Source organism: Felis catus, chromosome B2 (genome assembly GCF_018350175.1).
Source record: "Felis catus isolate Fca126 chromosome B2, F.catus_Fca126_mat1.0, whole genome shotgun sequence".
NCBI lineage: Eukaryota > Metazoa > Chordata > Mammalia > Carnivora > Felidae > Felis > Felis catus.
Window position 1 is genome coordinate 104,795,173 of NC_058372.1, and position 23,919 is coordinate 104,819,091.

The window sequence follows — 23,919 nt, forward strand, 5'->3', positions numbered from 1 at the left end:
TAGAGTGTGAAAAAGAAGACATAAAACATTACCCAAAGAGCCAATCCCATAACTTATCTCTCCTTCTGTGGTATCACTAGCATGGAAAAGTTTGCAAATGGTGGCCCTTTGAAGGGAATAATGACAGGAGATGTTGATTGGTAGTTGGATGTGTATTAGATTTGTGTCAAGCATATGATAGTCGGATTTGGGAAGGCACGTTATCCTTCAAAGTATTTGCTACTTACAGATGTGGATTTCTTCCCTCCACTTCTTAATTGTTGACACTACACCTATTCTCAATACCATTTCATAAGAGACAACACAAAGATTTAAAGACACTAAGAGTAGTACTAGGGAAATAGAAGCAACTGAAACCATGGTATTAGTAACCTACAGCCTTAAGAGTATCGTGGAGTGGGACAACAAACAAATCCATCCTTGTTTTTTAATGTTACTCCAAAGCATACTTTGAACCCTGCCCAGGAGCACTGAGTGCCAGTGAGCTAGCTGAAATATTTGGCATTCACTTTTTTGTGTGGTAAAGTTATCAAGGCTGTTCACCAGTCTGTTAAATGATTTACCATCACTATCAGCCTAATCCCACCTCATGATTAAGCTGTTGATTCTGGGAGATCTGCTAATTGGTGAATCATTAAATCTCCTCATAGATAACATAGTCTTGAGCTAAGTCTTTTTCAACCAGTGGCAGCACGATTATTCTTCCCATTGGCATTGATGTCAGAAGTTCAGTCTTCATTTCAACAAGCTCTTATTGGTGAGTAGTTGCATTTTTGATCGAGGGTGAAAACCTTTCCCATTTTCTTTCTATGTTCTTTGGCTGATATAGTAATTAAGTTGAAATAAGACAGATTAACAGGAGAAAAAAACAAATGTAATTACCTACATATGGCAGCCCCATATAACAGGAAGAGTCAAATACAGTCCCACAACAGAGGTTTATATATTATCCTGAGCTAAAGAGAAGGGGCTGAAAGCATTGGGAATTCAAAGAAGACAAAGACGATTGACAGGAACATGTGAAGAGCACATATTCTTTGTGTTTAATTAACCTCAACCATGTGATTGAGTCTTTATGATGTACAAAGTTATCTCTGGTATAAGTTTCCTTCCTGGTACAGGCCACCTGTGGAAATTCTTTTAGGCAGTTAAGGAAAAGTAAAAAGCTATTTGGGTCTGCTGGATCTGTATTGCTTCTGTCGCAAAAAAATCCACCTGCTAATGCAGTATATTTCTGGACACAAACTCTGCTCCCCTTAACTTGTCTGAACTGTACTAATTACACAGTCTCAGGTGAGACTTTTTTCCTTCTTTTTAAAAAAAATTTTTTAAGTTTATTTATTTTGAGAGACGGAGAGAGCAGAAGAGGGGCAGAGAAAGAGGGAAAGAGGGAAAGAGAGAATCCCAGGCAGGGGCTGGGCTGTCAGTGCAGAGCCCTGGGGGGGGGGGCTTGAAACCACGAACCATGAGATCATGACCTGACCCGAAACCAAGACTGAACCACCCAGAAGCCCCTCAGGTGATCTTTCTAAACACTGGGCTAGATAAATATAAGATATCAGCTCATATATTTGAAGCAAAAATATTATGTAATTGTTTTGCATTGATTTTCAATCAACTTAGCTGTTTTGGTTCCAAAATATTTATATAGAGATTCAAGAACATTTTACACTAAAACAAAGATATAATGGACCATAACAGTAGTGTTTTATACTAGATTCTAATACACGGAGAATATAAGAGGGTAGATGTATAGTATGTATGATAGCAGAATACCAGATTCATTCTAGTTCATCTTCTTTTTTACCCCCTTTTGGGATCACACTAAGTTTTTTCATATGTTTTCAAATAGTTTACTTCCCTAGAAAAGGAGTCCATCGATGATATGTCCCCTTTTGTCTACTTATCTTGTTACTTTATTTCCTGTTAACACAGCCAATTCGAGGAAAAGGCATGTGTCCTATGTGTCCTATGGCCTTTTCCTTGAGCTCCCTCAGAAGCAAGCAATATCTTTTGGCCACAAAAGATATTTTTAGTCTGTTTTCCCCAGTTTTAAAGGTATATTCACATCCTCCCTGCCACTTCCCAAGGATTTTAATTGCTACACCACTTCCTTTAGGTATGAACGTTTCTTGCTGTTTGGCCACCAGTGCTAAAGGCAAATCCCTTACTTTACTTTCAGTGCATTGCCTGGTGCTCCTGAACATCAAAAATTAGATATTGACAGGTGTTCCAACTAACCTCAACTGACTGTGAATCACCTTCATTCTAATTATAATTCCAAATCTATTGTACAAGAGCTTCAACTTTCTACCCTGGGTAATATTACATATGTCACATGCCAGGTTTTCTTCCCATCCAATTTGCAATCACGTTGGGCTCAGATGGGGGCATATGCCTTCCCCTAAAGCCTACTCTACACATTTGGACCCTGAGGAACATATAAGCCCTTTGATATAGGGGACCCATTGGATAGCCAGACCATGATCAATCTCTGACACAGATGCATTGTTTACAATGTCCCTGCCTAGGCTCCAGTGTTATAAGATACCATTATTCTACTTTTGTGAAAAGATAAAAGGGACCAATTTTCACTCCCCAACATTCCTGTATCTTTTACATAAGTTTTTCTAACTTTTTATCTCACTGTTAGAAGTCACTCTGTATTTTCCATATTCTTGTTAGTAATTCCCATTATTCCTCCATGTTAATTTACAAACCAGGCATATTTTTTTTTAAGTACATCAGCTGATACTTTATTTATTTTTTTTTTTTGTTTTTGGTTTTGGTTTTTTTTTATATATGAAATTTATTGACAAATTGGTTTCCATACAACACCCAGTGCTCATCCCAGAAGGTGCCCTCCTCAATACCCATCACCCACCCTCTCCTCCCTCCCACCCCCCATCAACCCTCAGTTTGTTCTCAGTGTTTAACAGTCTCTTATGCTTTGGCTCTCTCCCACTCTAACCTCTTTTTTTTTTTTCCTTCCCCTCCCCCATGGGTTCCTATTAAGTTTCTCAGGATCCACATAAGAGTGAAACCATATGGTATCTGTCTTTCTCTGTATGGCTTATTTCACTTAGCATCACACTCTCCAGTTCCATCCACGTTGCTACAAAAGGCCATATTTCATTTTTTCTCATGGCCACGTAGAATTCCATTGTGTATATAAACCACAATTTCTTTATCCATTCATCAGTTGATGGACATTTAGGCTCTTTCCATAATTTGGCTATTGTTGAGAGTGCTGCTAGGAACATTGGGGTACAAGTGGCCCTATGCATCAGTACTCCTGTATCCCTTGGATAAATTCCTAGCAATGCTATTGCTGGGTCATAGGGTAGGTCTATTTTTAATTTTCTGAGGAACCTCCACACTGCTTTCCAGAGCGGCTACACCAATTTGCATTCCCACCAACAGTGCAAGAGGGTTCCCGTTTCTCCACATCCTCTCCAGCATCTATAGTCTCCTGATTTGTTCATTTTGGCCACTCTGACTGGCGTGAGGTGATACCTGAGTGTGGTTTTGATTTGTATTTCCCTGATAAGGAGTGACGCTGAACATCTTTTCATGTGCCTGTTGGCCATCCGGATGTCTTCTTTAGAGAAGTGTCTATTCATGTTTTCTGCCCATTTCTTCACTGGGTTATTTGTTTTTCGGGTGTGGAGTTTGGGGAGCTCTTTATAGATTTTGGATACTAGCCCTTTGTCCGATATGTCATTTGCGAATATCTTTTCCCATTCCGTTGGTTGCCTTTTAGTTTTGTTGGTTGTTTCCTTTGCTGTGCAGAAGCTTTTTATCTTCATAAGGTCCCAGTAATTCACTTTTGCTTTTAATTCCCTTGCCTTTGGGGATGTGTCGAGTAAGAGATTGCTACGGCTGAGGTCAGAGAGGTCTTTTCCTGCTTTCTCCTCTAAGGTTTTGATGGTTTCCTGTCTCACATTTAGGTCCTTTATCCATTTTGAGTTTATTTTTGTGAATGGTGTGAGAAAGTGGTCTAGTTTCAACCTTCTGCATGTTGCTGTCCAGTTCTCCCAGCACCATTTGTTAAAGAGGCTGTCTTTTTTCCATTGGATGTTCTTTCCTGCTTTGTCAAAGATGAGTTGGCCATACATTTGTGGGTCTAGTTCTGGGGTTTCTATTCTATTCCATTGGTCTATGTGTCTGTTTTTGTGCCAATACCATGCTGTCTTGATGATGACAGCTTTGTAGTAGAGGCTAAAGTCTGGGATTGTGATGCCTCCTGCTTTGGTCTTCTTCTTCTTCAAAATTCCTTTGGCTATTCGGGGCCTTTTGTGGTTCCATATGAATTTTAGGATTGCTTGTTCTAGTTTCGAGAAGAATGCTGGTGCAATTTTGATTGGGATTGCATTGAATGTGTAGATAGCTTTGGGTAGTATTGACATTTTGACAATATTTATTTTTCCAATCCATGAGCAGGGAATGTCTTTCCATTTCTTTAAATCTTCTTCAATTTCCTTCATAAGCTTTCTATAGTTTTCAGCATACAGATCCTTTACATCTTTGGTTAGATTTATTCCTAGGTATTTTATGCTTCTTGGTGCAATTGTGAATGGGATCAGTTTCTTTATTTGTCTTTCTGTTGCTTCATTGTTAGTGTATAAGAATGCAACTGATTTCTGTACATTGATTTTGTATCCTGCAACTTTGCTGAATTCCTGTATCAGTTCTAGTAGACTTTTGGTGGAGTCTATCGGATTTTCCATGTATAATATCATGTCATCTGCAAAAAGCAAAAGCTTGACTTCATCTTTGCCAATTTTGATGCCTTGATTTCCTTTTGTTGTCTGATTGCTGATGCTAGAACTTCCAACACTATGTTAAACAGCAGCGGTGAGAGTGGGCAACCTTGTCGTGTTCCTGATCTCAGGGAAAAAGCTCTCAGTTTTTCCCCGTTGAGGATGATGTTAGCTGTGGGCTTTTCATAAATGGCTTTTATGATCTTTAAGTATGTTCCTTCTATCCCGACTTTCTCAAAGGTTTTTATTAAGAAAGGGTGCTGGATTTTGTCAAAGGCCTTTTCTGCATCGATTGACAGGATCATATGGTTCTTCTCTTTTTTTTTGTTAATGTGATGTATCACGTTGATTGATTTGCGAATGTTGAACCAGCCCTGCATCCAAGGAGTGAATCCCACTTGATCATGGTGAATAATTCTTTTTATATGCCGTTGAATTCGATTTGCTAGTATCTTATTGAGAATTTTTGCATCCATATTCATCAGGGATATTGGCCTACAAACCAGGCATATTTAAAAAAAAATTTTTTTTTACGTGTATTTATTTTTGAGACAGAGAGAGACAGAGCATGAATGGGGGAGGGTCAGAGAGAGAGGGAGACACAGAATCTGAAACAGGCTCCAGGCTCTGAGCTGTCAGCACAGAGCCCGATGCGGGGCTCAAACTTACGGACTGTGAGATCACGACCTGAGCTGAAGTCGGACGCCCAACCGACTGAGCCACCCAGGCGCCCCTGTATTTTTTTTTTCATCATTGTGATTCTATGCTGGTTTAATGTTTTTTAAAACATAATTTATTGTCAAATTGGCTTCCATACAACACCCAGTGCTCATCCCAACAAGTGCCTTCCTCAATGTCCATCACCCAGTTTCCCCTCTCCCTCACCCCCACCAACCCTCAGTTTGTTCTCTGTATTTAAGAGTCTCTTGAGGCGCCTGGGTGGCTCAGTCGGTTAAGCAGCCGACTTTGGCTCGGGTCATGATTTCACGGTCCGTGAGTTTGAGCCCTGCGTCGGGCTCTGGGCTGATGGCTCAGAGCCTGGAGCCTGTTTCCGATTCTGTGTCTCCCTCTCTCTCTGCCCCTCCCCCGTTCATGCTCTGTCTCTGTCCCAAAAACAAATAAATGTTGAAAAAAAATTAAAAAAAAAAAAGATGTCACAAGTTAAAAAAAAGAAAAAAAAGAAAGTTAAATTCAAAGGTACCAAGATTACTATAAACAGATAATGCCTACCGAGAAATTATATAAAAGAAATCTTTTATGAACCTACTAAGACCTAAGCAAGTGAATGTAGTTCATTTACAGGGGGGGGAAAAAGGCCAGCTCATAAAGGACTATGTGGTTGGTCTGATAGACAAGTGTTTTTGAAGCCCACTTAAATCCTATTTGTATATACATTTTCTGTTCAAATATACATAAAATTTGTGATTAAGAGCATCAGTTTTTGGAAATGTTACAATAATTACTCTTAAGCTACTTTCCCATACCTACATGAATGGAGCACGCACAAATAAAACCAAGAGCTAGCCCATAAATAGAAGTCTCTTGGGCATTCCCCAAATTCCACACATCCAGAATCCAGGCGAATAGCTTTCAGAGCCAACAGGTTTTCAGTGTTTGTGTTTGTTAAAAAGGAAAGATACAGAAGGGAAGACTATAACATTCTACTAAATTTCTCTCAAATAATTTATCTGTATTTTGCAGGCAACAGAAATATGGAAGATACAAACAAATTTTTAACCAAATTTAAAGGATGTTATTTTGCAAATATTCAACTTAATCTTGAAATGTTAGAAAATTTAGATGATTTTGAAATCAGAGATGATGATGTCTTCATAATCACATACCCCAAATCTGGTGAGTCCTGTATTCCAACAGCTAATATAATTAATAAAATGATATTTCTGTAATATGGGAGCACTGTTTTTTTAGGAGCATATTCTATTTGCATATATAGTCAATCTACTGGATATAAGTAATTTCTCATGTGGGCAAGGGAAATGGGCATAATGAAGAAGGAGAGAGATTGACGAAACCCTATCAAACACTGAGTTGCTGAAGTGGGCTGGGAAAGGACACAGGAATATGTGCCATTTAGGCAGCTTCTTGAGACATACTTGAAGTTGTATTTAATGACCAAGTACCTGAGAAAGAGGAAATTGAACTTATACTAATTATGATCATTCCCCAAATACTTTGGGTCTTATTTTTGATACCACTCATATATATGTGTAGAATATATACATACATTTTGTGTGTGTGGGCCTACACATACATCTATTTACATTCTCTACCTGTGTTTTATTTTTTTATTTTTATTTTTTGAAAAATAAGGATGTTTATTAAGGACATTTCTAGCCCACAGCTAGGGCTCATACTCAGCTCTATGAGCCACTGTCCGGCCTCATCCCCATTCAGTGTGAATGACATTAGGGAGGCCGAGCCACAGGTATATCCCATTGATCCCACAGTAGGGGGGTCCCTTCCATAGCCAGGTATGGATAGAAGATATACTGCTGAGAATGAAGAGGGAAATCACTGGATTAATAAGTTTCTCTACACCGATGGAAAACTGAAATTCTTACTATTGAGAAAGATGTTAGTTATGATCTTGTCATAAATGGCATTTAATATATTGAGTTATGTTCCTTCTACATTTTGTTGAGAATTTTTATGATGAACAATATTCAATTCTGTTGAATTTTTTCTGTATTTATGGAGATGATAATATGGTTTTTATGCTTCATTTTTTAATGCATTATCAAACTATTCTATTTGTGGATGTTGAACCATCCTTGCATCCCTGGAATGAATTGTATTTGATCATGGTGTATGATCCTTTTAATGTGTTGTTGAATTCAGTTTGCTAATATTTTATTGGGGATTTTTTGCATCTATATTCATCAAGACTGATGGCCTGTGACATTCTTCTCTTCTAGTGTCTTTTCTGGTACTTATCTGGGTAATGTTAGCCTTGTAAAATGAATTGGGAAGTGTCCCCACTTTTTTTATTTTTGGAAGAGTCTGTGAAGGATTGTTACTAATTATTAAAATATTTGTTAGAAAAAAATGTTTTTAATATTTTTTTCCCCCAGAAAACACTGATTCTCTTGCTCTACCTCAATTTAACAGACATGTTCCTATCTCTGGCTCTTTGCACTCACAGAATCTTTTTCCCTTGATGCTCTTCTACCTGATATGTGCATGGTTTACTCCCTTCCTTTGGGTCCTTATTTTAAACTTATCATTAAGGCATTCTGGATGGTCATATTTAAAAATGCAGCCTCACTCAAAATTCTCACACTCTTCTTTGCTGCTTTATTTTCCCTCCATAATATAACACATATCACCTTATACTATACCATATATCTACATACTTAATTTGTTCATTCTTTATAAAGCCATCTTTAGGAAGCACATCATAGCATTTAGACAAGAACAAATAACCCAGAAGAACAGGAAAGACCTAAAAAAACAATTCCATGTGTATAACAGAACTCAATATAAATTTAAGTAAGGTGCATTTATTAATGGGGAAAAGATAGTATATTTGGTCCCAGGAAATCTGTGTCACTATATGCAGGAAGTTCACCTGGAGTCGAACAGCACATAAAAGAGTAAACTCTAAGTATATTCAAGACACTAATATTAAAGGTAAAATTATACAACTATTTCTATTAAAAATATTGTAGAAAAATCATTGTAACTAAGGAGTGGTCAAGAGCTTCTACACGAACGTCCAAAGAAAAATATACAGGTAAAAGTTTGATAAATTCAGTTACATCAAAATTAAGATTTTTGGGCTTTGCTTAACAGTGAGTTCCCTAGGCAAAGTTAATAGGGTCTGAAAGAGAGGAACTACTGGCAATGACTATAATTAAAAATAATTAATACCTAGAATATATTAGGTATATATACAGATAAACTGGAAGAGAACAGTGATCTACTTATAAAAAGAGCCAAAGAGATAAGCTGAAAATTTACTGAAGGAAACCACTCTCCACCAATACCAACAAAAAAACACAAAGCTGGTACACAATAGTCACTTGCTTTATATCTAGTACACTGACAGCAATTAGAAAGATCAGAAACCCTGAATGCTGACAAGGAGTACACACACATCTGCATGCTTTAGTGTGATACTGCTGGGAGAGTAGACTGAAGCAGCCATTCTCTGGGGAGCAGTCTGGCACTATCTGATCAACTGAAATACAGACATACCAGGCAATTTTGCTCCTGAGTATATGTCTCCAAGAATATCTCATATGGGTTCATAGGCAACATGAGTGAGGGTGTATGTGGCAGTGTTGTTTGGGGTGTGCTGTCCATTGGGGGAAATTAGACAGGTCAGTGCATGAATGCACACCCTGAAACACAGACAGCATCTGTTAGGTGCAATGGATCAGCAGTAGCATGTAAAGGAATGTTAAACCACAGCTCACAGTGACAAACAGTAAGAAATGACGTGCATGGATTAAAAATCAAGCACATACAACAATACATATTTCAAAAGAACATCTTCCAAGAAAGAATATACTTTAAACCCTAAAGTCTTCTTGTCTGTGGTGGAAGTAGGGGTAGGAATGGAAGCAGGAAATGTGAATATAAGGAATTAATAGATCTTGGAGTGCCTGCAGTGAATCAGTGATGTTAGTATAGCATGACTGCAGAAAATGATAAATATCAACTTACATTAACCTCTGACATCCAAAAAGGCAAGAAGGAGAAAGAAAGAAAGAAAGAAAGAAAGAAAGAAAGAAAGAAAGAAGATGAAAGAATGGAAGAAAGAAAGAAAGAAAGGAGGGAAGGAAGGAGGGAAGGAAGGAGGGAGGGAAGGAAGGAAGGAAGGAAGGAAGGAAGGAAGGAAGAAAGAAAGAAGAGAAAACGAGAAAGATAGGTTGTGATACAGGAGTGGATATGGAAGCAGAAGCAGGAGAGAGGACAAAGACAGGAAAAATACAGCCTGTTTTGCCTGGGGAACACGTTCTTCCAGTCCTCATAGTCTTAAATTTCTGCAGACTTGTGACCCATTAAGGTCATGTTTGGTAATTCCTCGGCACCCCTGAAGCTGTGATACCTGATGCAGAAGCAGTACTTCTTATCTGGGAAAGGTTGGAGAATGTAAGAAACCCTTTTAGAGCTTCATAACAATGAATTTTCATTGTGTTTGAACATCAGCTGTGGTAACATGTAAGCACGCATGATCTTGGTCTTCCCTGGGCAACACTGGAGGATTTATACCCATCATGCTCCAGAAAAGGTGCATACCACCTGACAGCAAGGCATGTATTCTTAACAATGATCTTGCTTACCAGGTGCTGCTGCTTCACAGGCAGGGTGATAGGGTGGTCTCAGGAAGGAATTATAGGATGGGAATTGATGAGGGGCCAATGTACTTTCTCATTTAAGATGTTGATTTGAACCTTTCTGGCACATGTGACTTCTTGTTGGGGTAGGTTTTTGAAGCATTGCCTGTATATATGAGAAGCATGACCTTACAGAAGGTGTGTTTTAACTCTTAATATTCCCATATATGAAGCATGCAAAATGAAGTGGAAGGAATCTAGAGTAGGCAGTACACCCGTGTATCCTGTGACATATGTCCACTCTAATTGGAATTGGGAGAAATAGTCATCCTTAGAATTTGTCACATCCCACTTACAGCAAAAGGTCTAATCTTTTCCTTCCTGTATCCATGTGGATCACAGGGCCTCCTTTAGGGATTTATAATGAACACTATTTCCCGAAGTGACATCATGGGCACAGTAAGAAACATAGGGAATGGGGGAAAGATGGAAAGTGACTCTATCAGTAAAATGCCAATTTTTTTTCTCGATATTAGCTAACGTCCTAGGAGTGGGGTTGGGGAAAGAAATCTTGAGGCAAGCATAGAAGATAATTTAAAATTCCCATATATGAAGCAGAAGAAAGTACAGAAGGCTCAAGAAAAATTCGTGGGACAAATGCCCATGGAGTTTCACATGTCGAATCTCCTTATAAGGAAAAGCAAAGGCAATGTATGTTTGTCTTTACCCACACTGCACCCTTTATATATTAAAAATTCCATTGAGACAAAATTACCTTTGTACGTATTATAATAACAACCTCTGATTAAAAAACTGATGACACATCTATATACTTCTTGGATAAATTTTCGCATCATTAAAACAAAATTATTTCTTTTACAGGTACTATCTGGTTTCAGCAGATACTATGCTTGATTTATTTTGAAGAACATCGCAAAGGCATTGGGAATCTGGAAACAGTTGAACGCATCCCGTTTATTGAGTACAACCCTCAAAAAGTGGATTTTGCTGAAAGACCATCTCCTCGTCTCTTCGTTACCCACATCCCATGCTACTTGGTTCCCAGGGGGCTAAAGAACAAAAAAGCCAAAGTAGGAAAATAGACTATGGCTGCTGAAAGACAACTGCTTTTTCATTATTTCATTTCTATTCATTACATTGATGCTGCACTCGTCCAGGTGTTAGCAAATGTGGTATTTGTCATGCGTTAATTTTCAACAGACTTTTGTGTTCTTATCTTCCAGTATCTGATTTTATCTTTCACCCTTTGTTTTCTGATCACATATGGAACACAACCATTGGAAAATGAGACTATATAGGAGTGTACTTAATTTACTTCATAGAGTATATTATAATATCATATACATTATATATTATATACCCTCTCATTTGTTAGCTATATTACCATGTGTATATAAACTGCCAACAATTCCTTTTTCTTTTTTCTGTATGCTCTCCTCGCTTCCTTCTGACGCTTCCAACCTGTTTTGCCCGCTTTCTCTGTAAATGTACCGAGTTCATTGGAAATCTGAGGGAAGCTCAGAGAGAATCATTTGTATCTACTGAGTGATTTTTCTGTCTCTCCCAGTATCAGTCACCTCCACCCACTGATAATTTCAACTCTTACTCATTTTCTCCCTCTCTACCTCCACTCCTCTGACTCGGGATTATTTCAAAGTTGATGTACATTGTCTCTGGCTGGCCAGATAGGAGTGAGGCCAACTGCACTCAAAGGATCAACATGAAGGAGGCACTTCCTGTCAGGGCCACACAAGTGTGGGATTGCCTCCTTCAGGTTGACCCGTCAGGCTCTGCACTGGCCTCCCAGACCCTAGCCCTGCCAGGCCTCTCCGGTTGATTTAAACTCCAGCCACTCTTCCTCCACCAACCTCAGTAACCCTCTTCTGCAACCCACGTGTTATGCACCTGCCTCTGTCTATGACTGTTTTTGCTTTCTGATGTAATACATACTTACCTGTTTATTTATTGTCTATGTTTCTGGCCACAGTGTAAAACCCTTGAGACAGATGGAGTTTGTAGTGCATAGAACGCTGTCCAGAAGGCATTAGAGTTGAATGAATGACAAAAGGGATCACCAGTAATTGCCCTAATGCGGATCTTTGCCTCTAGCACCTTATTATCTGAGTGCTGTCTCCTTTTCCTCCTGCTCTTTTCAGGTGTTCCGTGCAGTGATGTGTCAGCACATTCATTTCTCCAGCCCCCTCCCCACTCCTATTCCCCACACTCACTCTCATATATATGCGTGTCCTCAATTGCTCCTTGCCCACCAGTGACTCTACAGTTTAAATTCAAATCCTTTTTGTCTAAATTCTTTTGCTAATTCAACTGTTATGATTTGTTGCCAACCCTTAATTCTGCTGAAACACAATTGTTTTATATTAGTACCTATATTCATGAATCTGGTAGTGTGGTCAGAAAAAATCAAAACAGTTAAAAATTGTGTCTTTCTTTACATTTATGGCCACAATTCTCACACTTTACTTTTTTTTTTTTAAATTTTTTTTTTCAACGTTTATTTATTTTTGGGACAGAGAGAGACAGAGCATGAACGGGGGAGGGGCAGAGAGAGAGGGAGACACAGAATCGGAAACAGGCTCCAGGCTCTGAGCCATCAGCCCAGAGCCCGACGCGGGGCTCGAACTCACCGACCGCGAGATCGTGACCTGGCTGAAGTTGGACGCTTAACCGACTGCACCACCCAGGCGCCCCACACTTTACTTTTTAAAAATGTTTTGCTTTCCCCCCCTTTCCATACTGACTTTTCACACTTTCTTTATCTTCTCAAACCTCAGCAGCATTCTGCTCCACCTATCCCAGTAAAAGACTCCAAGTAAACCATTAACAGTAGATGCCCTCCACATGCAAAACCTCCCCTCACTGCTGTCCCTCCTTAAGAGGAAAAGGTGGGATGTGTACACAGTTTTGTTCTTATTATATATCTGCCCCTCCATTCATGGTCTGGATCCCTTTTTGGATCCCTTTTGTCTGTTCCACTGTTTCGCAAATGGGAGTCGGGCCAGGCCAACATCTGGGAATCATCAGCTCTCAGCTCTGCGTATTCCCCACAGGATATTTAGCATATTTGAGGCATTTTTGGTTATGGTGGTGGTGCTGCTAGTTATAGTGGGTTGAGGCCTGGGATGCTGTTAAATGTCCCATGATGCTTACAGTAGTCCCAACCACAGACCGTTATCTGGGGGAAATGTCCATGGTGCCACTGTTGAGAAACTTGTTCTACTCTCAAAGACTTTCCTTAAACAATATAATTTCCTTTTTTTTTCATTCATTACCAATTTCCTTATGCTGATTGGATCATTCTGTTTGGCCCATAATGAAGTTTTCATGTGGCATTTTTTAACAGTAAAATAAAACTTGTCTTGCTCCATTTCAATTTTCATTTTCTGCCTTTCATTTTCTGTTTGAGATAAACTTCTTAAAAGCGTTTAGCCTCCTTCTCCGCTCTTTCACTGAATCCTGAATGCCAACGTCCCTTATTATTATAGTTTTGAAAAGGGGGGATCATTTCTTGATCACTTTACTTGGCCTATCACTGGCATCTGACATAGTTGATCGCTTTCTACGTCTTTAAACATTTTCTTTTCCCGCTGTTCCAGACACCACATTCGTGGTATCATATTATCTCAGTGGACACTTAGAGGAGATTCTACCCCAAAACCTTTCCCTCTCTTCATATTTCATTTCAGCAGAGCTCTCATTTTGTTTGGACTTGTATCCTGTATATGCTTCTGGTCTGATGGTTAGAGTGGTAAAATTTGGTTGGTGCAAAAGCAGGGCTTGGTACCAGGCATCTTGCCATTAATTTTTAAGGCACAGGTAAGTGACAAGCTTATGAACAACAACACAAGCAAAGAAGAAGTTTCTTTCGTGTCCTCTGAAAGAAGGTTTCTTCATTATTTTAACTGACCATGGGGATGAAAAGTGGCAGCTGTGTGGGACATAAAGAAGGGTTAGCATGTCATAGTGGAAAAGTAGGAGACTCAGTCCATGACTACATCGAGATGATGAGTTAACCTAACCTGTTGCACTCTCGTCTTGGGCTTTGGCTTTTTGTGAGAAAAGTTGATGCTTTTACTATTTAGGAAATGTTATGCGAGATCTTTTCTAACTTATACAATTACATTTTGAGACGCTGCTCCTTCCTCTTTACTGGCTTCTCCTTCTCTGTCCAACCTCTGAGAGCTGATGATTCCCAGATTTTCGGCCTGGCCTTCTCCTATTCTCCCTCTATAGTTAATCCCTCAGTTAGATTATCTAATCATGTAAGTTAAATACAATGTATGTGTAGTTGATTTCTCCCTTTAATTCTAGATTGATGTAAAGTATTTAATAACTCTATATCTATAGAGATGTCAAATATATTTCTATATAGGTATTATCCAAATATGGGCTCCAATACCAAAAGGAGTTTTGATTTTATCTTCAAACCACTCCTTTTCCCAGTTTCCTTATATATTTTGTTCTATTTATTATGTATAGAGAGAGCATGGTCAGGGGAGGGGCAGAGAGAGAGGGAGTCACAGAATCTAAAGCAGACTCCAGGCTTTAAGCTGTCAGCACAGAGCCTGATGCAGGGCTCAAACCCCTGGACCATGAGATCATACCTAAGCTGAAGTTGGACGCTTAACCCACTGAGCCACCCAGGCACCCCAATACTTTGTATTTTTAATGTCTTTGGGGGGCGCCTGGGGGGCGCAGTCGGTTGGGCGCCGACTTCAGCCAGGTCACGATCTTGCGGTCCGTGAGTTCGAGCCCCGCGTCAGGCTGTGGGCCGATGGCTCAGAGCCTGGAGCCTGTTTCCGATTCTGTGTGTCTCCCTCTCTCTCTGCCCCTCCCCCGTTCATGCTCCGTCTCTCTCTGTCCCAAAAATAAATAAAAAACGTTGAAAAAAAAATTTAATGTCATTGGGTTGCTTCACTGCTTTATGAAATTATGGCTTCTGATTGGTTACAATATACATTTTTAAAGTTAAATCTCATAGTCCTTCAATGCAAAAAATATTGAAGAAGTAACTACTACGGGTCAAGTACTTGTGCTTTATACTGTGAAGATATATAAGAATTATGTGAACCATGCACTGAAGGATGAGAGAAATACAATCTAAACTTTCACAGATGATTTGAAAATATCTTAGTAAGTTTTTCCTATTGCCATAATTGTATAGCTATGAGATATTTTCACATATGTTAGCTTGTTGAGGTAGGGACAGGAGAATATTGTTGGTTTCTGTCTAGGGGAGTAAGAAGAGGTACCATGTGAGGTAATTGATAGTCACCAATAATTAAGTCTCCCAATCATTAAGGGAGAGCCATTGCAGAGGAGAAATGCAAAATACAAAGAGGGCTGAATATATACAAGACATGATTAGAAACTGTAAAGTTAAGCTAACAGGCTTCATTCAGTTGGAGGGCATTAGGGTACAAATATGACATTATGAAAGCATCAGATATAATGAATACTTCCTTTCTTTCCAGGTTATTTACATATACAGAAACCCTAAGGATGTTATGTGCTCATTTTTTCACTTTTCAAAGGAACTGACACCATCCTCTACAGATAACTTTGTGGAATTCATGAAACTATTTCTAGAAGGAGAAGGTAACTAAAATTTCATAAAATACTAAGTTTGGTGTCCTGTGGTGAGTTTTTAAGCTCTAGCAGAGAGAAAGAGTTTGCTTAAATAGAGTAGAATGGGGATCAGTAATCAACGTATCAAGCCAGTTGGTAGTGTTGTCTTAGGTGACCATGTCCAGCCATTGTACAAATATTGCTAACTCTCTCTCCTTCTCAACAGAATGTCAAGATTACAGTCATACCAACAGAGAATAATTACATCTAACCATGGAGAGATTATTTCACTAGCACACAGATTTCTGTCCTAGCTTAGTGAGAAGTAGCTCAGTGAGAGCGTACGTTTGGAGCTTTGCGCTTCATATTTCAAGGGGCTCCTCCCAAGAGTCCTTTAAAAAATATTTTAGTAAATTTTTATTCATTGTTTAAGTAATTTCTACACCCAGAATGGGGCTCACAACTCTGAGGTCAAGAGTTGCATGTTCTATCCATTGAGCAAAACAGGTGCTCACCACATTCTTATCTGAGGAGCCAGTGCAGCTATTTGACCAGGAACAAAGCTTGCAGAAGTAAACGTGATGATCTGGAACAGACTTACGATTGTCTCCAATGCATTGTGGCAGAGCTGAAGTGACTCTTCAGAGACCTCTCGTGCTCCTTGCAGAGTGGAAATACCTCCATGTGCCTTTGGGGATAGTGGGAGAAGTAAGGAGAGGATTCATTCCTCCTTTCCCTTTTCAGTTTTTCTAACCCCATGGCAAGATTATGTTCTATTTATATGAAATGCATTTTTAAGAGACTAATTTCTCCTTGACTGTATGTTTGTTTCCTGGTGGAAGTTGGATGGTTCTCCCACAACCAGATGCTAGGGGAAATCTGGAATCTAGCAGCACACTTCCTTTTCCTCCTTTGTTACTAAAGGTTCCTGCATCTCCTAGGACTGTAGATTCTTCTCAATGTGTTCAACATATTTACTTAATGATGTATCTGTTCTTCCCACAGTGGTAGGAAGTCTTTGGTTTGACCACATCAAAGGTTGGTATGAGCACAAAAGCCTGTTCAACATTCAGTTCTTGATGTATGAGGAGATGAAGAAGGTGAGAAATGTGACATTACTGACTTCACTGATGCTGTAAGCCAGCCTGGCTGAATGAATTGATTGTTTATGCCCAGAACACCCAAAGGATGATATCAAATTTGAGAACCCAGATTGTGTACCAGGAGACATTTTTCCTGTATCACTTCTATGCTTTCTTTACCAGGTTGCCATTTAGAACTACCACTGGAGGTTTCTTTTCAAAATTTATCTGTGTGTCAATAGATGTCTGTTTATGTATGTTGGTGTGAATGATTTGATTATTTTGAGTCAGATTATTGGTTTCTCTTTTGTGAATTGTTATGTCTATTTCCTTCCATTTTTAATTATACTAATGTTGTAGATGTGTGTTCCTCACTTGCAGGTACATTTCTTGGGAACTTTAATCTTGTCTGTATTGTGTATGATTAAACCATGCAGGGAAAATTAAATGAAAATACCTGTGTATGATTGGAAAGAATTCAGCTCCCAGTACAGTCAACTATATGTGCCTGAAAAGAAAACTTCTATTGCTTACTGACTAAAACCCAGAGCCAGGCTACCCTGATGCTGGGTGTTTGGCTCACGCATGTCAAGAATATCCCAGGGTTTTCTGTGTTTCTTTTGTACCATATTTGGTGTGATGACGATGTTTCCCTCATGGTAGCAGGACAGTTGTAGCTCCAAAGTCATGTCCTCACATGATAGCTTACATGGCAGACAGAGTGTTAACGGGGAGAAGAGTGGCATTCTTGCCTTGCTTTGTTCCCACCTTTGCTCCATGAGGAAACTCACTCTCAGAAACTTCTGTTTGACTTCCTCTTTCAGACCCAATACCCAAATTGGGCCATGTGACCACCCTAAACTAATCTCTTGTAGCAGACAGTGGGATTGCCACGAGGAATTTGGATTAATAATGATCATTATGGAATGTGGCTGGGCACTGCTGCCAGGACACCACCAGGATCTCTTAGCAGGAAAGAAGAGAAAGAGCTGAAAGGCCGGCGACCCTAAAGGCTGCCACCTGCTGAGTGTCACTAGCTTCTGTTACCCCTGCCATAGGGCATATACCAAATCTAGACTCTCTGGCTGAGTGCATATCACCTACGAAATAGAGATTCAAGTGTCTGGCTGGCCTTGTAATCTTCTTCACAATATGGCCCTTCTTTTTTTCTTTTTATATGAAATTTATGGGCAAATTGGTTTCCATACAACACCCAGTGCTCATCCCAACAGGTGCCCTCTTCAATGCCCATCACCCACTTTCCCCTCCCTCCCACCCCCCATCAACCCTCAGTTTATTCTCAGTTTTTTAGAGTCTCTTATGGTTTGCCTCCTTCCCTCTCTGTAATTTTTCCCCCCTCCCCTCCCCCATGGTCTTCTGTTAAGTTTCTCAGGATCCACATAAGAGTGAAAACTTATGGTATCTGGCTTTCTCTGTATGACTTATTTCACTTAGCGTAACACTCGCCAGTTCCATCCACGTCACTACAAAAGGCCAGATTTCATTCTTTCTCATTGCCAAGTAGTATTCCATTGTATATATAAACCACATCTTCTTTATCCATTAGTCAGTTGATGGACATTTAGGCTCTTTCCATAATTTGGCTATTGTTGAAACTGCTGCTATAAACATTGGGGTACATGTGCCCCTATGTATCAGCACTCCTGTATCCCTTGGGTAAATTCCTAGCAGTGCTATTGTTGGGTCATAGGGTAGATCTATTTCGGCTGCACCAGTTTTCATTCCCACCAACAGTGCAAGAGGGTTTCTGTTTCTCCACATCCTCTCTAGCATCTATAGTCTCCTGATTTGTTCATTTTAGCCAGTCTGACTGGCATGAGGTGATATCTGAGTGTGGTTTTGATTTGTATTTCCCTGATGAGGAGTGGTATTGAGCATCTTTTCATGTGCCTGTTGGCCATCTGGATGTCTTTTTTTTTAATTTTTTTTTCAACGTTTATTTATTTTTGGGACAGAGAGAGACAGAGCATGAACGGGGGAGGGGCAGAGAGAGAGGGAGACACAGAATCGGCAACAGGCTCCAGGCTCTGAGCCATCAGCCCAGAGCCTGACGCGGGGCTCGAACTCACGGACCGCGAGATGGTGACCTGGCTGAAGTCGGACGCTTAACCGACTGCGCCACCCAGGCGCCCCATGGATGTCTTTAGAGAAGTGTCTATTCATGTCTTCTGCCCATTTCTTCACTGGATTGTTTTTCGAGTGTGGAGTTTGGTGAATTCTTTATAGATTTTGGGTAGTAGCCCTTTGTCTGATATGTCATTTGCAAATATCTTTTCCCATTCTGTCGGTTGCCTTTTAGTTTTGTTGATTGTCCTTCTATTGCTTACAGGCCCATCTCCCATCTTTCTCATCCCAGACCTGTTCCCATATAGCCCCAGAGAAACTCAAATTCTCATACTCTTGTGACCTGAGATCCCACACCTCCCATGCAACCACAATTTTGCAGATATTCTTTTTTTGATTTAAACACTGTATCTTCAGTTTGTCTATCAAAAAAGTCCTGGTTTTGGTTTAATTCCCAGAACAAATTTCTCATCTTTGAGGAACTTTCTCTGAATTCTGTTACATAATTACTCTTTGCCAGTAAGTACTTGTACTGAATTCCCAGAACTGATTCCCTGTTGTGCCTCTGTTCACTTGCACCATCATTTAGGGCAGTATCTGACATATAGTAGCTATTCACCAAATACTTGCCCACTCAACACAAATAAAATGAAATATGAGTGTTCCTAATATGCACTCTAAAACAGTCGACAAGGGAGGAATTAATTTATCAAGAAGGAATAAGCAAGAACCTTCTCATGGTCCTGCTCCACTTTTCTAAGTATCCTAAGCACCTACATTTTTCACTCCCATAATGATATTTAGCTGTGACTTTTGTGTGTGTCTTCTTTCTTATAATGTGCATCATTTATCATATTATGATTTATTTCAGGACCTCAGAGGCTCTGTGTTAAAAGTATGCAAATTTTTGGGGAAAGAATTGAGTGAAGAGGACCTGGATGCTGTTGTGAGACAGGCCACATTTGAAAACATGAAGAATGACCCACGAGCCAATTATGACGATAAACTCAAGACCTGTTTTGGGATACAAAAAAAAGGTCATTTCTTTCGCAAAGGTGATGTTGAACAATAAATGCTTGGCTATCTTGCACTGTGATACAAACGTACCGAAGTGTAGCTTCTAAGCTTTCCTGATGTGGAGCTGCTATGGCCCTGTTTCCTTCCCTACACAGTTGATTTTCCATGATTTCTTCTTGGTGCTCCTCAAGAGACTATATTATTTGGTCCCAGAATGTGTCTGGATGAATAGCCTAAAGTTGCAAGGCCTTCTCCTTGGCCCCTGGAAATCTACCAATGCCTATCACCATGTCTATCACAAAAGGGATGTTCATTTAGTGTTAGACTATTTTCCCCCAGTACAATGGGCTAGGCACATGATGATGAATTAATGGTGGCACAGTTGGCCATCACTGGCTGTTCTTCCATCTCTGTGATTTAGTCTGAACCTCGTCCAGGACTGAATTAACAACACATATTCACTGTTCTTTTGTTACTGGGGAGGACTATTATGTATACATATAATAGTATATATATACACACACATACACACACACACACACATATAATAGTATAGTATACATAATAGTCCTCCCCAGTAACAAAAGAATCTTCCATCATAAAAATGTATAGGAATATCTCCTTTATCTCAATATGATACCTCTGGTGAGTGCGTTTTTAAATGAATGATTCCTTCATATAAATGATAAATGTGAACATGTTAGAATAGTTTTATTATTTTATAAATTATTCTAAGTTAAAATGTATGATCTTCTTAGTACCTGGAAAATCGATAATACAGAATTATTGACATAAATTTTACACATAATCAGAATGTTTTATGCCTCTACACCAATCGCAATAAATAGTGGCTTAAATACATTAATATTTCCTTCACTTAACTACTTTGTACATCTTCACCCATTCAACTAAAAAATATGAAACACTGGTAACTTGGAGCCAACCTGAAGTGGGGACATGCCCTTCCCTTTACCCTCAGCGCATCCTGTCATGTTGTAGATGCTACAATCCTTCTCCAATGCCATCATCATGGCACTTGCATTTTTTTCTTTGAAAAAAGAAAATTTTCTGTGGTTACACATCTTTAACACACCTGAAAAACGAGAGACTTAAATGGCCAAGAAAACAAATAGGAGAAGCCAAATTTCCTTACGGAAATGATGCACATTCCCTTGTTTCTTCTGCACATACTTTTCTCTTAGATGTTATGGAGTGTAATGTCATTTGTACTGGCTTTACCACTCCTGCACAAATTGTGTTTGTGTTTTCAGTTTCATTAGCATTGAAGCTGGTTTATTTATTTGTTTACACTTTAGCGTGATTTTACATTCAGTGTTTCTTGCCTTTCCTTCTATCAACCTCTACTTGCCATCCCAACTCTGTGTCTGTAAGTTTAAAGTAAGATTGTTGTAAACCTACACTGGGTACAAATGGAATAATTACAGGTGGGCCATTCCAAACTGTATGAGCTTGGGCTATATTTTAAAAATCTCTCTGAGCATCCATGTCCTCATCAGTAAATATTTGTCTAATGATATCTGATTTTTGGAATTTTTAAGGACTTCTGTAAACTACAATAGCCCATGTTAGCCTGAAACAAAATAGTCAACAAGTTGCAAGAGTTTCCTCGTTTGTCAGGTAGCTGACAGCTCAGGGCTTGAGCTAATTACCTTAAATTACCTAATGGTGATGATGAGTTCTCTTTTCCCCTTCCCATAAAGTGGGAGAGAAAAGGGCCATTGCCATGTGCAGGAGAAACAAGGGCCTTACTAGGGAGGAAAATGAATGTCCAAAAAATGGTGTTTCTCCCAGCACTAAGGCATCATGCCTCCTCCTCCCAGAATCTGCCTTGAAGCAATTTCTTTGCTGTTCCTCCCAGGTACGATTGGAGACTGGAAAAATCACATGACTGCTGAGCAGAATGAAAAGTTTGACAAGATTTTCCAAACGGAGATGAAAGATATTCCCTTGAAGTTCATCTGGGATATGAATGAAGAATAGATTTCTTAACAATGCACAAATATTTTTACGAAACTTCTTTCAAAAGGAAATATATCGAATTGTACCCTTTCATCTTTGATTGTCATTGGCTTATTGAAAAAGCTCACTGATGAATAAATATTCATATGCCCACACTACATCGTTTGCCATCCGTGGCCTGTTTCAATTTGCTAGGATTCCTCACTTTCTGATCAGAAGAGGTTTCCTCTCTTTGTGTCGCAGTGTAATTATGGAATAGTTTTTACCTTAAGTTCAGAAATTCCAAAGCCTTGAACCACAAGGGAGACCGTAACATGTGATTGATTTGACATCTTAAAATAGAAGCCGTGTCATTTATAAAAAACTACTTATGGTCTTTTTTCATATTTAAGATTTTAATTCTTAGGTAATCAAATGAGTCAGCCTTTCATTTTATGGCTTCTAGGATTTGTGTCCGACTAGGAGTGTTGCTGTCACAAGTATTTCCATGTATTCATAAATCATTTCTTTATTTAATCTTAATATCTATCTTTTGTTGTTAGATACCTGTCAATTTTTTTTTTCCTAACAGAGGGCCAAATGGTCCCAAATCATTTAATGAATTCACATCATTTTCCTACTGATTAAAACAGACATTATCTTGTTCTACAATGTTGTACGTACAGACATTTTCTTATGTAAAATGACCTATTTTCTGTCGATATAATTTTCTTTTTTGTGACTATGCCCTAATTTCTAACATAGATTAATAAACCAATAAATCATGATGCATTGTGTTGGAATCCTGCTAAGTGTTGCTTTACTCCTAAAATGTCACATAAAAATTGACATCACCACTAGTTGAGTGTTCCCATTCAGAGGTATTTTTTTTTTTATATATGAAATTTATTGACAAATTGGCTTCCATACAACACCCAGTGCTCATCCCAAAAGGTGCCCTCCTCAATACCCATCACCCACCCTCTCCTCCCTCCCACCCCCCATCAACCCTCAGTTTGTTCTCAGTGTTTAACAGTCTCTTATGCTTTGGCTCTCTCCCACTCTAACCTCTCTTTTTTTTTTTTCCTTCCCCTCCCCCATGGGTTCCTGTTAAGTTTCTCAGGATCCACATAAGAGTGAAACCATATGGTATCTGTCTTTCTCTGTATGGCTTATTTCACTTAGCATCACACTCTCCAGTTCCATCCACGTTGCTACAAAAGGCCAGATTTCATTTTTTCTCATGGGCACGTAGTATTCCATTGTGTATATAAACCACAATTTCTTTATCCATTCATCAGTTGATGGACATTTAGGCTCTTTCCATAATTTGGCTATTGTTGAGAGTGCTGCTAGGAACATTGGGGTACAAGTGGCCCTATGCATCAGTACTCCTGTATCCCTTGGATAAATTCCTAGCAGTGCTATTGCTGGGTCATAGGGTAGGTCTAGTTTTAATTTTCTGAGGAACCTCCACACTGCTTTCCAGAGTGGCTGCACCAATTTGCATTCCCACCAACAGTGCAAGAGGGTTCCCGTTTCTCCACATCCTCTCCAGCATCTATAGTCTCCTGATTTGTTCATTTTGGCCACTCTGACTGGCGTGAGGTGATGCCTGAGTGTGGTTTTGATTTGTATTTCCCTGATAAGGAGCGACGCTGAACATCTTTTCATGTGCCTGTTGGCCATCCGGATGTCTTCTTTAGAGAAGTGTCTGTTCATGTTTTCTGCCCATTTCTTCACTGGGTTATTTGTTTTTCGGGTGTGGAGTTTGGGGAGCTCTTTATAGATTTTGGATACTAGCCCTTTGTCTGTTCATCTTTCTTAAGTAACATACATAATTTCTTTCCTAGGCTGCACTTTTAAGAAAAGTTATAAAGGTCCCTGATCCTTCTATTAGGAAAGGATTTCCCATCCCCAGGAGCCCACTACTGCTGCTACATTGTCTCCTGCTTTTCTGAACTCCTTTCTTCCAAGAGTTCGTAAATTCCACAGCTGGGGCTTCGGTGATGCACGCCTTGAGAGAAACGTATCTTTTCTGCTCCCTTCTTTTATCTTCTCAAAGAAGGTTTATGTGTGGTAGCAGAAAGGAAATATTGTTTA

General features: G+C 39.4%; 1 protein-coding gene across 1 annotated transcript; it reads left to right on the top strand.

Moving 5' to 3' along the window:
* The first annotated feature begins 599 nt into the window (after positions 1-599).
* On the top strand, positions 600-22,604 carry LOC101091113 (amine sulfotransferase-like). The gene is made up of 7 exons (XM_045057934.1): positions 600-757; positions 6,465-6,617; positions 10,949-11,157; positions 15,580-15,703; positions 16,679-16,773; positions 19,712-19,895; positions 21,737-22,604. The coding sequence occupies exons 1-7, from the start codon at positions 718-720 to the stop codon at positions 21,856-21,858; spliced, it is 927 nt and encodes a 308-aa protein (XP_044913869.1). The 5' UTR covers positions 600-717; the 3' UTR covers positions 21,859-22,604.
* The last annotated feature ends 1,315 nt before the right edge of the window (positions 22,605-23,919 follow it).